The sequence below is a fragment of the Fusarium subglutinans genome (assembly GCF_013396075.1).
Source record: "Fusarium subglutinans strain NRRL 66333 chromosome Unknown NRRL66333_c0000032, whole genome shotgun sequence".
Classification (NCBI taxonomy): Eukaryota; Fungi; Ascomycota; class Sordariomycetes; order Hypocreales; family Nectriaceae; genus Fusarium; species Fusarium subglutinans.
Genome location: NW_023502095.1, coordinates 99,123 through 114,117, shown reverse-complemented (window position 1 = coordinate 114,117; position 14,995 = coordinate 99,123). Strand labels below are relative to the sequence as shown.

The following is a 14,995-nucleotide window of genomic DNA, read 5'->3' as shown; positions in this document are numbered from 1 at the left end:
TACTTTAATGCAAAAACTATCGATTACAAATCTTTTCGGTCCTTGACACTCAGCCTGTTATTCCAGAACGTTGACGGTAGTCTACTTATAACTAAAGTATTTATATCCATGTGAGCCCCAGATCTTTCTTTAGAATAACTTCATCCTCACTTGCAACTCACAAATAACTACAAAGCCAACTTCGTTCAACCAACCATCATGATGCTACCTACAAAGGAATTGGCACTGGCTATCAGCTGTTTTTTGTAAGTAATGCTCTAAACTAAGCTGAAAGATTTCCTGCTTATGTATATAAATCAGATCACTTGCCGCTGCGGCTAGTTATGACTACTGCGCCTGCCAGACGAAAACTGACGGGGCTCTCGATGATACTAAAACATCGCTCGTTGCTAAGTCGTGCGGTGACTCTTACAGCTTTGTCTACGGTCAGTTCCAGAAGTCTCTTCGTTATGTGCTATAGTGTTTAACTGTTTGTGGCAGGTCCGGCGAGTTATGACGCGACATCTAAAGAACCCTGGCTTAGACGTGACAGAGGCCCTGGGCCAAGATTTCAAGGACTTTTTGTGCGTAACTAAATTTGAATACTGACAGTCTTCTAATATTGTGGTAGCTACAAAGTATTTTTGGTAAGATCGACGGAAACTTATTCTATAATTTGTGTAAGGATGCTGTGGCCAAAGACAGTTCGTGTTTCAATTGTGCAAGGTTGCAGCAGAATGGCCCAAGTCAGGGTGGAACATTCCAGTGCACTGAGTAAGGTAATAAAAGAGGGTTGATACTCTTTAGTTCTTATCTGTAGCACCAAGAAAGTCCATAACGATTGGGGGGTTGATAATTATCTCAGGTCTTATCACATAACAGAATGTCTTTTGTGGTTTTCTATAAATTGTTTTATACTTAATCGACGTTAGCCCATCTACAGTGTAAAGACATACTCAGTTCCGCACTGCCACTTCTCAACAAGCAGCCTTGTTTCACTGCCACTCAGAGTACCCTCATGCTGAAGATCATGCTCTCTGGCCTTCTCCAGCTTCTTGTTTCTCCGAGCAAGGAAAAATCTGAGAATAGTTGCCATAGCAATGCAAAGGCCACTGAATGCTACGTTTGCGACGTTTGCTTGCCAATATCGCGGACCTTGAGATGAAGGATAGAAATAAGATGCGTAGATAGATGCGAGATTAGATCCAGCGTTAACAACAGCGTATGAGATAGCGCGCTTTGTCGATGGACGCGGTAAAGACGAAGATACCCAAGACAAGATGCAACCAAAGGATCCGTAGACTGACATCATCACGAATGTCGAGATGTATCGAGCAGCCATGTTGAGAGTCACAGCTGAGATGATGAACCCGATACTGCAGAATATCTGCGGCCAAACAACATGTAGCCATCGCTCATTCACGCGATCGCTATGCCAAGAGTTGGTGATTCCCAGGGCCGCAGCAAATACATACGGTGGCGCAGAGAGCAGCAAAGTGATAGTCGAGCTGTAGCCCAGAGTCTTGACAATAGTAGGGAAGAAATTCGTAAAGGCTGCCGCCGTGTTGAGACCAAGCTGCATGATCCATATCATGTAAAGAGCAGGATCAGTGAAGGCCATTCTAGCACCCTCCCAAGCTGATACATCGGCTCGGTCATCTTCCTTACTGGCATCTTCAGCCATACGTAGGACTGCAATGCGGCGTTCTTCATCGCTGAGCCAGGCTGTCGTTGCTGGGTAATCTGGAACGACGAAGTATGTCACGATGGCTGCGGGATAAGTGGCACAGCCTTCGATGATGACTAGACGCTTGTTAGTCGGGACATATAATATTAGGAAGAGGGGCATACAGAGCCATCGCCAGTTGGCTAAGCCAGCTTTGCCGTCCATACCAGCCATTATGGCACTTCCTAGAAGACCGCCAAAGGCACCAGCCATTTGACCAGCTGCATACAGAACCGAGATGCGAACCGCGAGTTCTTTTTTAGTATACCATGAACTAAACAGGAACAGCGCTCCAGCTATTCAAGTCAATTAAATACACGTCACCAAAGCGATTGATCAACTTACGAAAGAACGGTGCTTCAACAAATCCAAGGATGAATCTCAATGCAATCATTCCATGATAGCTCTGCACAGCACCCGTGCAAGCACTAACAGTTGCCCAACAGACCATGATACAAGGCTACGAATCCAAGTTAGCATCGTACCGACCAAGCCTTTGACTCGGAAACATACCAAAAAGATCGACGGTCGCATCTTGTTTAGGATCATGTTAGTGGGTACCTGAGTCAGGATGTAACCCACGAAAAAGATACTGATGACGGTGTTGTATTGCTCGGCCACAAGACCGATGTCTGCTTCGAAATTACCGAGGCGGGCGGTAGCGATGTTATTTCTGTCGAGGTAATTGAGGATATCTTTGAAGAATATGTTAGCTCTTCCTGATAAAATCAAGGGAGTCAGTACTTACAGAGAAGCATCATTAGTGGCATCATTCGCTTGTCGATTCTTCGAACGAGGGCTTTTTCCTTGATGTCGCGATTCTCGATATTGGCTGTCTCTCCACCAAGAGTCTCCAGATGGAGTTCCTCGCCTGTCTCTTTGATATCAGCCATGATGACAGATAATTTCGTTGATAAGTTGATCACAAGATTACACTAATCAAGCAGCGAAATCGAGAGCATTTTCAAGCTTATTTATCAACACGATGAATCTACCCAGGCGAGCCATCGCATTTCTTGCCGAGATTCCTACGGCCAGAACCTGGGGTATGGGGGAGATAGTCTGGGGAAACCAGTACGAGCGGGGAAAAGAACCATGCAACGTAACCCCATGAATCATGTAGATCTTCAACTCGAACCAATCCAACAACATTCCGAGCCGTTATCCGATGAGTTGGATGCGCTAGAAGGGACGTTTGTTGTGTGTAGCCGAGCCGACGAGATGAACGCGTTGTATTGGTGATAGTCAGGTAGTAATGGCGACATCCGACCTGCATGGGAGGAGATAGTGGGAAGGAAGACGCGGGGAACATGGAGAGCTCGGAGCGAAGATCGATGTCGATCCACAGATCAATATTACGCTCTTGTGCTGGTGTCGTTTATATACCTTCTTGACAAAAGCGTTAAGGGAATCTCTTTAGCATCATATCCCAACCTTCAGATATTATCTCTTCAGCTCCCATCATGCCTTCAGCCGACAAACCTATAATCCTCCACATTGGAGACCCAATCAAGTACAACCACGATCTCTACAAACAGCTCGAGTCAAAGTTTACTGTCATCCGCCCCTCAGCGGAAGAACGCCAACGCGGTCCCTTTCTCGCTGCTCTTCGCCAAAAGAAATGGGGCGATTTCCAAGCTGTCATGCGACCCTTTTGGATCACAGGCGGGGAAATGGGACGCTGGGACAAAGAGCTAATTCCACTCTTGCCCAAGTCCATGAAGGTCTACGCATCAGCCGGCGCTGGGTATGACTGGGCTGACGTTGATATCATGGCCGAGAACGGTATCCTTTATTGCAACGGAGCAGCTGCTTCGACGGAAGCTGTTTCTGACATGGCGCTTTACCATATCATTTCTGTGTTTAGGAATATGCAGTGGAGCAATATGGCTGCCAGAGGCAGCGAAGAGGAATTTCTAGATGCACATGCTCACACGCAACTTACGGCATTCAACCCTCGTGGCCACATTCTAGGGATTATTGGTCTCGGCAACATTGGTTATCAGATTGCCCTCAAGACTTACAAGGCTCTTGGAATGCGCATTGCATACTACGATCCGTTTCCTAAATCCCCAGAGCAAGAAGCAGCCATCGAAGCAACAAACTACCCAAAGCTCGAAGACATGCTCGCCATCGCCGACTGCATCGTCATAGCTGCTCCCGGGGCAGGCGGGAAGAAGATCCTCGGATGTGCAGAGATATCCAAGATGAAAAAAGGATCACGGCTGGTGAATGTTGCGCGCGGGAGTCTGGTGGACGAAGAAGCTGTGGCTGACGCTATGGATTCTGGACATTTGTTTGCAGTGGGATTGGACGTTTTTGAGGATGAACCGAGGCCGAATCCGAGGTTGCAGAAGATGAGGAATGCGTCTTTGACGTGTCATACTGCTGGTGGTGCGCTTGATACGTCGATTGGGTTTGAGAGGTTGGCTATGGAGAATGTTATGGCAGTTCTGGAGGGCAGGGATGCCGTTACACCAGTGAATAAACACCTGTTTAAGTAGAGTAAATAGGAGGAGCTGAGTCTATAACTATCCTACCTAAATACTACGACCTATATACTACTAGGTAGATATTACTAGGTCAATACCATAAGGTCAAACTACTCCTTGACCTAATTCTTTGTCTCCATCCAAGGAATGCAACCATCGTAGATTGCCTTGAAGCCAGGATATGCAGCACAACGCTGGAAGATCTCCTCATCAATAGTTCTTGCCGATTGGAGCGAAGCAGCAATGAAGAAATCAGTGTAGCTCGGCTTCTCACCAAGCAAGAAGGGCCCTTTGTCCTTGTTCGTCAGCATCAAATCACTCAGCTCGCTCATCTTGTCCGCAACAGCTTGCCATGTCTTCTTCTCTTTCTCTGTATTCATCAAGTCTTCCAGCTTGCATCCCATTCGAGCTTCATTCTTGGCTCGAAAATACTCTTGAGCTCGTGGCGACAGGATGAGGTTCTCGCGTGGCGTGACGGAGATGCGGAATGCGGGGCCGACGGCACTGCGGGCTCTGGTTGCTTTTCTCGCGACCGAGCTCAGAGCTCAGAAGGATTGGAGGGTTTGGATAGGTCGATTCGAGAAATTCGGCGATGGCGGGTGAGTCCATGATGTATTTGCCGGTGGGGACATGGTGGATTGTTGGGACAGTGTAACGAGCGGAGCCAGAGCTAGAGTCATGAGGCTCCAGGCCGCTGGTTTTCGCTTGTCAGCTCGTCATAGAAGCGAACCATTAAGTGCATTGATTCAATCATCCGATAACTTACAGCTCTTTGAGCTTTGGCTCAATATCGGGGAATTCAAGGAATATGGTCTTGTAAGGAATGCACTTGTAGTTGAGCATCAAGCGGATCTTCCAAACGACGGGCGAGAAGCATATGTTCTTGATACATGCAAGATCATACAAGATAATCTCAGGCTGTCTTTCGGTGGCCATTGTGCTGCAGTTGCTCCAGGTTGACGAAGTTGAGAAGCGAGGAGTCGATGATTTGGTCCGAGGTCTGAAGGATGACGTTGCATAAAAGATGTTGGGAGCAGAGTTGCCTGGAGCTCATTCGTGCTATAATTAGTAGCATTTCTGCTGCTGTGTAAATGCGGTGGCAACGAACCAGTCAGAATTGCCATATCATCCCGTACTAGCCGAATCTAAGCTTGATAAGGCATAACTAGCTACTATGTTGAGTTGATAGATAAGAAAGCCATAAATAAAGTGTCGAGTTTTAAGCAAGACGCAGCAAAGTCATCACTCTCGTTAATAGAGAAATTTCTGTTGAATCTGGAAGCTGTTCCTCAACCTATGAGCTTTGTACAGTAGATTTATATGGTTAGCTATACAAGGATGAGATACCGGAGTGATAGAGCAATGATACAGAATGACGTTACTCGGCTGCTCTTGTTGACTGAGAAAGAATACAGCTCGGGACTCGGGTATCATTGAGTTCGTAGGGATGTTTGCCCATAGCGAAGAAATCAATGCTACCACCCATGTGTCTTGCGAGTAAGGTGATGATCGTGTCCTTGGTATCCTTGTGAGCGCCAATGACATCGTAAGATTCATAGTGTCAACCGCTTCTGCCATAGTTTCGGAAGCCATAGATAAGCACGTTATACCAGCGTCTCGAATAGTCGTAGAGTTGGGGACAAGGTTAACGTTAATACTGTTGCCCGATAGAGCAGTCCACATGTTCCTTGGCTCAATATGAGGTACAAGACCAGCCCCTTTGAACAAACAGGGACGGTTTTATACAAGTCTTAAGTCCTAGTATAGGAAATACATTGCACATTTGATTGGCCGATCTATCATGGTCGTGTAAAGGCTCAGCTCCGCGGACAGCAAGCTGGCAGCCCTTCAGACTGATTCTACGGAAATATCCACGGAGATCATCGCCGAGTCCTCTTACACGAATAAGACAAGAGTTCCATAGACCAACAAGGATCTAAATAAGCATAAGAAGGCTAATATTCCTCTGTCTATATAAATAACAATACAAAAGACTAGGTAACACCATTTTAGAGTACAGGTATCAAGCGCTCTCTCTTACAACTTCGCCTTAGGACCACTGCCGTTCTTACGGAACAGTACATCGGACTCGGGATAAGGATCAAACACAATGTCGTTAACAGGGTTGACCTCCGAAGCACGATGGAACAAGTCCTCATAAACCTTGCCGTCATAGCGACCAAGGGCACTGTCAAGTTGCCAGTCAGGGAACGACCAGGCATCAACGAGTCTGACGGCGTGAGGTCGGATCTCATCGAGTAGGGAGAGAGTTCGCTTTGTGCGGGCGAGCTGGATTTGGCGAACTGTTGTGGCGGCGCTGGTGAAGAACTCAGAGGCGGAGCTCTGGAGGTTATGCAGAGCGAAGAGCTCGAAGAGCTTGTGCATGATGGCGAGGGTGTTGGGGTCGAGGGACTTCTTGGTGGCTTCGTCTTGGAGAGCTTCGTGGAAGTTCTTGACGACTTGGTACTGGGCGTATGCGGTGGACAGACGCCAGAAGTCGATGAGGAGACTGTTCCAGGATTGCTTCTCCTCATCACGATGCTTGAGAGCCTCGAAGGTCAGGAATGACACGCGCCATGCGAAAGCATCAACGAGATCTTGGTCGCTGTCGAGAACGTCGAAAGCAGCACCGATGTCCTGTCGGCGAATAAACTCCTTGAAGATACGGGAGATGCCGTTGTCAGGAGCCTTGCCAGCAAGAACAGCGCGGGCAGACTTGAGGAGGTATCGAGCGACTTGCTGGGTCAGCATATAGTTGTCACCCTCCCATGTGACAGTAGGAAGATAATCAGCGTACCAGCTGCCAATGCCGGAGAAAGCAGAGTAACCGTGACCACCACAAGCGCGACGGCAGACTTCCAGACCCTCAGCAGCGGTGGTTGAGGCAAAGGCCTTGAGGGAGCAGGAGATGGCGTGCAGATCAGCAAGGTGATCACTGCCAGGGCTGAGCTCCTCAGGACCAGGCTTGCGGTTAGCGTCGCCAGCATCGCGGCGTTGAGCCATGCGCTTCTGGTTGGCGTTGTAGAGGTTAATCATAGCGCGGCCAGTGAAGAAAAGCGCATATGAAGAAGCGAGAAGGGGTAGAAGACGGTGCTGAACCATTGTGTAGTTAAGAACCTGGTTCTCACCAGTCTCACTAGCATCGGCATCACGGTCCTGGAACTGCCGGCGAACAGCGCAGTATCGTGTAGCGATCGTGACACCACGAGCAAGAACGGAACCAGACTGGAAAACGATGGATGATCGGATGAAAGTCAAAGTTCCGTAGATGAGAGCTGGGTTCGAAGGACGGATGTACTTTCCGGTCTCGGGGTCAACGCCGGAGAAGCGGTTCAGCATGTTGACGTGGGGAATCTTGACGTTGTTGAAGAGCAGGAAGCCGTTATCCATGGTGTTGTAACCGAACTTGGGACCGATGTCGCCAACGTGGATATCGGGAAGAGGCTCATGGGTCTTCATGTCGCGAATGGGGACGACAAAGGGATGAGGACCGTAGGGCTTGCCGTTGAGGATAAGCTGCGCGACGACCACAGCGTGGTTGGCAGCCTTGCCCAAAGAACCAATCCACCACTTTGAAGCTGTGAGGTGAGGCGAGTGAATAGTAAAAGTCTTGTCCTCGTGGTTCCAAGTAGCAGTGGTCTCCAGACCACGAACATTAGAGCCGTGACCCAGTTCAGTCTGAGCATAGCATCCGATGATCTCATAGTTTCTCGCTCTCTCCAGGAAAAGCTTATGCTGCGCCGGTGTACCCTGCTCCTCAAGCGTCTTCAAGAACATAGTTGCATGAAGACCATAAGGCGTAGGCTCGCTGATCAAATCATTGGCAGCGTGATGCTCCTCTTCATTCCAGTTGTGCTTGACAGATAATCTCCTCAAAGCCTTAGCTCTAGCAAGCGCAGCCTCAAGTCTATCTGTTCGACCCCTAAAGTAGTTCTGCTCCTTGTCAAAAACAGGATCAGCCTGCAGAATCTTGAGAATCTTGTCATTCCTCTCGAGGACTTCCTTTGTGAAGAGAAAAGTAGAGAGCTGGTCAACGTTGATGTCAGAGTTGGCGCGTTCTTGGGCCAGAAGCTCTGAACCTTGGGGGCCGGAGGGTTTGAGGGCCTTGACCCAGTCTGGATTTTGCGGAGGCATTGTTGTTGTGGATGTAGTTTACCCCGGGTTTTGATGAGGGAGGAGAAAGGTTGATGATGGAATGGTCAGATTAAGGGGAGTTTGAACTTTATGGGGCGTCGCTCGGTCCAAGCGATGTCGGAAAATCGATGAGGCTAAGACTTGGATACCTCGGCTCTTTTAAAAAGTGGATCATGACGACGACGCCATTAGAGGGTACCTCGGTATGTCGGTGGCTGATACGTGATGAGAGAAGTCATGATATGTTGTTATAATACATTTTTATGATATTGATCGTATAAGACTGTCTGTAACTATTTTCTTGCAATTTCTGACACTCCTGCGCTTCAACTGTGCCGCTGTCCTGTCTCCCAAAAGATGGATAAACTCCGACGGAGATTTCGCATCTTTATTCTTCCTGATCCGATCAGATAAGATAACAGGCCGAGGTTCTGCATGGGATGGGGTCCGGTCCGGGGTACTCCAGATGATACATGGGGTTTGCTCCGACTTACTCGTGACAGCAAATGGCAGGTGATCCGGCCATGACTCTCTAGCTCAGCACTCTGCATGAGTCCGTTTAACGCCTGAGATATTTTTGCTGTTCTAGACTATCACGCAAGACATGGAGAAACTAATTTCCGTGGAGTCTAGAACCCATCGGCCTTGCCCCTGATTTCGCCGTAAGAGCACCTCTACAGGGTAAGTCAAAGTTTCATGCTCTGCTCAGAAACAACATCAGAGCTGATCTCATACAGTGAAGCCAGAACAGTACTTGGTGAGAAATGTATAATCACATAAAATAATTTAATGGTACATCTCAACTGGAATCTGATACTTTCAACTTTATGTCTGTTTACAATGCTCCTAGCTTTTCCTGTGATGCTCACATTTGATACTGATCGCACGTCGAGTGCTCTCCAGCAAGCATACCATCTTCTCTTGTTCAAATGAAAAAACCCGGCTTTACTTTGTTTATCTTGCTATTATATCCAAGTGTCGACTTCCAAAATATATCACTTGACAGGCAGAGTTAGCATGACTTAAAGCAGCGGCTCAAACTAGCTAGAATGAAACAGGAAATGAACGAACGAGAGTGAGAGACGCGTAAAATTACATCACAGCGTTGCATATCAGAGATGACGTAGCTGCGAAGTCTTTTCCCAAGCATCCCTCTCACAGATTGACACGACGCATTCCGCGGGCGGACCAATCTCTAATAAGCTTTCGTATAAATAAATCGACGGACGTGACAGCCATGATGTGCTACATGGGTCGCCCCACTTGGGTGAACTTAGCGATTTACGAGCCTGTACTCTGTACAGCCCTGCAAGATCATCCAGACGAAGAAGAAGAACCATTTCTTCTTCCATGACGACGGGAGAAACTTTGTATTACTGTTACTGAAAGTTAAACGTCAAATATAAGTACTCAGAGAGATGACGTACAAGCCCAATTGCCGACGGAAAACTGGCGCTCCGTGAGTGCGATGCAAGGGTCCGAGTCGGAGGTCAAAGTTCCAACGTCGAGGGCGTTGTGCCGAATTCCCGGGAGCTGCACCAACAAAAACATGATCCTAACGTATCTAGTGTGAGCAGCTTGAAACAGAAACCTCCGAGAATACTCGTTTAAACCACGCTGTCTCAGCTGAGGCTCAGGTACCTTTTCCAAAACCTCCTGATGTTATTCTGTTGCCTCGAATCCTTCCAGCACCGTTGACGCGTCCCAAACTCAATCACCAACGACCAACCACCTCCATGGCCCCTATCCCGTCACATAAACCGTGCCGTGCTTACGCTTCTCCAAAAGGCGCAGTCGTATAACGGTAGCGCCAAAAGGGCACTATCGTGACATGGAAAAACCCGCGGCGTTCTAAGGTCAGGTCCAGAACGTGTCTCGACCAATCTTGATCGCTTCTATTGGTGGAAGCGTAAACCTCTCCACTGGCCCTAACCTCGTCGGGTAGCACCCGAGGAAATATGCCTAGCCACTTCAGAAATCCCTTGAGACTCGCTCGGTAGCGCTGTTGGTGGTTATAATTATTACCCCGTTAGACCCCTCTTTTTCGTTCCTCGGATTTGAGAGACTGTAGACACTGCGTTCGAGGGATATATCATGGAGTCGAGGCTTCCTTACAATGATGCGAGTTCGTCGGAGGAGATTATCGTGAGGAGACATCCTCCCAGGGTTATTTTTGTGCGACATATGAGGACCAATTGGCTCAAGTATGCTACGGGTTTGTTGCTCATACTGTAAGTCATTTATTTATTCGCCAAGCATTTTCAGGGTCTTTACTCATGGTCTGCAGGTCCATCAGCCAATTAATCTACATCACCCGCCTCGGCACGGGAATGGTCCGTATACCAAACGATCCCTACGATTTACGATTCGGTCACCTCAGTCACGACAGTCCTGAAATTTGGGACGATAATCATCAATCATTCCTCCGAAGCGCTCGTCCTGTACCGATCCACTCGCACAATGACTACACACGGCATATCCCGCTGTTTGAAGCCCTCGGCTCTGGGTGTATCAGCATCGAAGCAGATGTCCATCTACGACATGGCAATCTTTTTGTTGCGCATTCGAGATTGAGCGTGAATCCTCACCGAACGCTACAAGGATTGTATCTGAAGCCCCTCCAGCGTATGTTGGAAGCGCGGAACATGGGAGTGAAGGATGATGACTGGCAAGGCTTTTTCGAAATGGCACCCAAACAAACCGTCACGCTCCTCGTTGATCTCAAAACAGCTGGCCCAGAAACATTTGATGCTTTAAATGCTGAGCTGCAGCCTTTGAGAGACCTTGGCTATTTGACATACTGGAACGGAACAGAGAGAATCATCCGACCTCTCACCGTAGTCGGAACCGGAAACACCCCCTTCGAGTCGGTTCTGGCCATGAACTCTACCCATCGCGACATCTTCTGGGACGCCAAGCTCGAGAGTCTTGTCTCAATGGACGATGACTTCTCAACAAACCCTCCCACATATAAATTCAACCGCTCCAACTCATACTTTGCATCAACACGATTCCAGAACGCTATTCTCTACAGATCAAACTTCCAGCGCGTACTGGATACACCGCCATCAAGAGAACTTGACAAGGCGTTGACGCAGATTGAGCAAGCCAAAGCTCGTGGCCTGTTGGCACGGTACTGGGATACTCCTTCAAAACCACCGAATGTGAGGGATATCGCATGGAGGGTGTTGATAGACAATGGTATCGGAATCCTCAACATGGATGATATGGGGCTTGTGAGAGGGAGGGCTAGAGGTTGGGGTGCTTTAGGTCGTGATTATCTTTGACGAAGCGAAATGTTTTATACCATGTTATGATAGATTATACATCGAATTTCTGATGAATTTTAAGCTGTTGATCAATTTGACCATCATGTCTTCAAGAAACCATCTTCCCTTCAGCGCTGGCCGCATACCCCTGCCGACTCCGTACATGCCTAGGACTAGCTAATCTAGACCAATTATACGAGCATAATTATGATTGGTAGGAAACGCTTAGCCGCTGCTGTCATCCGTGCTTGGCTGCGCCACGGCCCAAGGGTTTCCCGCGGAACCCTTGTCCGGCCGTCAGCATGAAGGACTGTCAACAATCTTACGACTTTCAACATACTCCACTCGCAACATGCTCTAACACGTCGTTCCTTTCAAAAAGCAATATCTTATACATATCATAAAATGTCTCAGAGTCATTCAGAGATTTTCAACCACCCTGGGCCTAATGTTGCAGGGCCATCCTCATTCACTCAGTTCCCCTTACTCCCAGCAGAGATACGGGTCTCGATATGGACATGGTCTCTCCGACATCACAGAATCATTAAGATCTTTCTCCGATCGCGCGCCAGCTTTTTTGCAAACCGTAATAGGAATGACATTCAGTTTCCTCCCCGAGAACCCCGGGAGAATGGTTCTCCCTACTATCCCGTCGTCGCCGGCCACCGACTCCTTAGCAAACTTCTCAGAGTCAATGCAGAATCTAGAGAGGTAACGCTTTCTTTTCAAAGGGTTCATCTGCCCTGTTGGTTGACGGACGAAGTATCCAAGTATCGCATCACCCCTTGGACTTCTGGAACGATATATATCAACCCTGAATATGACTTTCTTCATATAGAGCAAGACACGATGGCGATAGTTGATTTTGTCTGCGACTTGAAGACGAAGCATGATCCACGTAAGATCGGGATCAGAAACCTTGCACTCTGTCGCAATCAGTTAGGGGGGCGCGTACACGGCCTTAACGCGATCAGGCCATCCGAAATCAAATCCTCTAAGATGAAGATCTTCAAGGAAGTCATCAGTGGGCTTGATGAAGTTTGGTTGATTTCTATCCAGGTATCTCTTCGGCAGATGATTGGCGGCGAAGATGAATGGCCGACAATCCGCAAGACGTTCTTCGAAAGGTCATTACCCATTCACGCTACGGCACACAACTTCGATCGTATTGGGCTTGATCCTCGCACTGTCGAAAATGATCTAAGCCATCTTCACATCCGCAATCCCAAGCTTTTGTATGGCTCATGGCTTCAAGTTCTGGAAACAATAGAAGTAAGACCGTGTGAAGAACGGTACCGTCTTTTACTTGCCTTCAATCCCCGTCGAACGATCTGTGACCTTAGGGATGCCGAGGATTGGTTGCAATGGGAGGAAAATGGATGGGTACCAAAGACTGGAAGTACGTGGCCTTCTCAAGAATCACAGATAGAGAGCGTTGCAGCTTCGGAAACCCCAGAATCTCGGGATGAAGACATCAGCATGACTGTCAGACCGGCTTTTGGCTTTTGGCTTTTCCCAGTCGATGCATTCTGTGATGCGAATAAGACTTTAGAGCCACGGAATTGTTTCACTACGTTTGATGTTAGGAAACATCGGCCTGAGCTGGTCCTTGCCAGGCTGAATGAAGGGGACATGGATCGGAATGTGTCGAAAGAGGTTTAGGCTCACGATGAATTCGCCTTAGAACTGCGGTACCTAGACCACCAACTAAATCGAATAGTCCGGTGAGACCAACATCACCGCCCAGGAAATCTCGAGCCCATGATCCGTCATTTACTTGGAGAATGCTTGAGCTGATGGCCGTGGTGTTGGAACTCAAACTCATAGTCTATTCATACGCAATTTTCATGTCTAAAATCGTCTTTCCGCTTCGAAAGCTTTAAATCTTGGTCTTGATTCCAAACCAGTTTCCTGCCAGGACGGCGCGTGATGCAAACAAGCAGCCTAGGCCTAGAGCCAGAACCCCCATCAGGAAGCCGCTGAGAGCTTGAGTTCCCATCTTGTCTATCATCGTGCCGCTACTTGGAATGGCAATAAGTAGGGAGAAGCTGATGACGAAGTTCATGGTTCCTAAATCGATTAGCGGCATCATAAGTTTAGTAAGCTGGGGTCGTACCATAATATCGTCCGTAATCTTTTGGCTCACATGTCTTGCCGACACATACTAAAACTGTTAGTAATGTTTTACTTCTCATCATTGGTGATGGATCTTACCTGGGGTTATAGATAAGAAACCCCCTGAACAAAAACCCCAGATGCCTGTGAAGACATACAGCACGACACTGTTATCGCCAAAGGGAACAAATAACGTCCCCATAAAGACCAACGTCAATGCCATCATAAATATCAAAACATTGTAATGGCCTAGCTTGTCGCCAATCAAACCCGGTATGACACGACCGAAAGCCGAAGCGCCGCCGATGATAGAGACGAGCGTATAGCCAGTCTCGGCTGTCAAGCCAGCCTGAATTGCAAAAGTCGGCAACAGACCACCAATTCCATATAGAACAAATTGCGTGGCAAAGAACATAACACAGACCAGCGTGAAAGCTACAGACCGAAAGGCAGAGAAGTTGAGAAGGGAGAGGCCGCCTTTCTTGGCTATCGGCATATTGACGAGCTTGACGAGTCGACGGTAAGGAATGAAGCAAATCGTTCCGAGAGTGAAGATACCGAGGATGACAAAGGCCAGTATTCTCATTGACCAACTCCAACCGAGCTTCGGGAGCAATGACCGAAGCATGATGGGGAAGATCACTGTTCCTGTCGATGAGCCAGTAAGAGCTATCCCAATAGCGAAGCCGCGCTTCCGTGAAAAGAGCTTTGCTACCACTGCTACAGGGATAGTGCCAGCAATAGCAGTCGATAGTCCACCAAAGATTCCAAAGCACAGCATGAAGTGCCAGTACTGTTTGCACTCAGCTAACAGAACAAACATAATAACAATCCCACCTCCTCCAACAATACTCATAGCGAAAGGACCGCGCTGGTCAAGAAATGAACCAACTTGAATGGCGACTAGCATTGATACAAACATGTACATGCCAGGGATCCAGCCGATATCACCAGCTGAGTAATCGGAGAGCTGATTTAGCTCGAGGTAAGATTGGAACGTTCCGACAGACTGCATCATACCTGGGCGACGTCAATAACGGGTAAGAGGGCTGAAGTGGCGCTGTACTTACCATACGTGGGCATCAGGAACAAAAAGCTTCCAAAGACACATACCCAAGCTGCGAAACTCTTCTCAATGTCTACAACCGCTGATTCGTCGTCCAACACAGAGGGCGCATTTGTTGTGGCAGTCTGTGGCTCACTCGCTGCCGTCGCTTCGGCAGTCTTTTCCGGCGAAGACATGGTTGCTTGCCTTCACTTCCTCAACAGCTACACTGCAA

The 14,995-nt window shown here is 48.1% G+C and overlaps 7 protein-coding genes across 7 annotated transcripts; 3 read left to right on the top strand and 4 right to left on the bottom strand.

The window, feature by feature from the left end:
- Nucleotides 1–782: 782 nt before the first annotated feature.
- FSUBG_3798 (allantoate permease) lies at nucleotides 783–2,598 on the bottom strand (the record flags this gene model as incomplete). Its single annotated transcript, XM_036681717.1, has 6 exons — nucleotides 783–879; nucleotides 936–1,782; nucleotides 1,831–2,001; nucleotides 2,051–2,165; nucleotides 2,219–2,400; nucleotides 2,454–2,598. 6 exons carry the CDS (start codon nucleotides 2,596–2,598, stop codon nucleotides 783–785), a joined length of 1,557 nt encoding a protein of 518 aa, XP_036540727.1.
- A 570-nt stretch (nucleotides 2,599–3,168) lies between these two features.
- Nucleotides 3,169–4,209, top strand: FSUBG_3797 (alcohol dehydrogenase; the record flags this gene model as incomplete). The annotated part of the gene is made up of 1 exon (XM_036681716.1): nucleotides 3,169–4,209. One exon carries the CDS (start codon nucleotides 3,169–3,171, stop codon nucleotides 4,207–4,209), a length of 1,041 nt encoding a protein of 346 aa, XP_036540726.1.
- Nucleotides 4,210–4,319: 110 nt separating this feature from the next.
- Nucleotides 4,320–5,133, bottom strand: FSUBG_3796 (glutathione S-transferase; the record flags this gene model as incomplete). Its single annotated transcript, XM_036681715.1, has 2 exons — nucleotides 4,320–4,710; nucleotides 4,964–5,133. 2 exons carry the CDS (start codon nucleotides 5,131–5,133, stop codon nucleotides 4,320–4,322), a joined length of 561 nt encoding a protein of 186 aa, XP_036540725.1.
- Nucleotides 5,134–6,234: 1,101 nt separating this feature from the next.
- FSUBG_3795 (acyl oxidase) lies at nucleotides 6,235–8,331 on the bottom strand (the record flags this gene model as incomplete). The annotated part of the gene is made up of 1 exon (XM_036681714.1): nucleotides 6,235–8,331. One exon carries the CDS (start codon nucleotides 8,329–8,331, stop codon nucleotides 6,235–6,237), a length of 2,097 nt encoding a protein of 698 aa, XP_036540724.1.
- A 2,094-nt stretch (nucleotides 8,332–10,425) lies between these two features.
- FSUBG_3794 (uncharacterized protein) lies at nucleotides 10,426–11,618 on the top strand (the record flags this gene model as incomplete). The annotated part of the gene is made up of 2 exons (XM_036681713.1): nucleotides 10,426–10,562; nucleotides 10,619–11,618. The coding sequence occupies 2 exons, from the start codon at nucleotides 10,426–10,428 to the stop codon at nucleotides 11,616–11,618; spliced, it is 1,137 nt and encodes a 378-aa protein (XP_036540723.1).
- Nucleotides 11,619–12,599: 981 nt separating this feature from the next.
- Nucleotides 12,600–13,262, top strand: FSUBG_3793 (acyl oxidase; the record flags this gene model as incomplete). The annotated part of the gene is made up of 1 exon (XM_036681712.1): nucleotides 12,600–13,262. The coding sequence occupies one exon, from the start codon at nucleotides 12,600–12,602 to the stop codon at nucleotides 13,260–13,262; it is 663 nt and encodes a 220-aa protein (XP_036540722.1).
- A 217-nt stretch (nucleotides 13,263–13,479) lies between these two features.
- On the bottom strand, nucleotides 13,480–14,957 carry FSUBG_3792 (transporter MCH4; the record flags this gene model as incomplete). The annotated part of the gene is made up of 4 exons (XM_036681711.1): nucleotides 13,480–13,670; nucleotides 13,717–13,764; nucleotides 13,815–14,735; nucleotides 14,786–14,957. The coding sequence occupies 4 exons, from the start codon at nucleotides 14,955–14,957 to the stop codon at nucleotides 13,480–13,482; spliced, it is 1,332 nt and encodes a 443-aa protein (XP_036540721.1).
- Nucleotides 14,958–14,995: the final 38 nt, after the last annotated feature.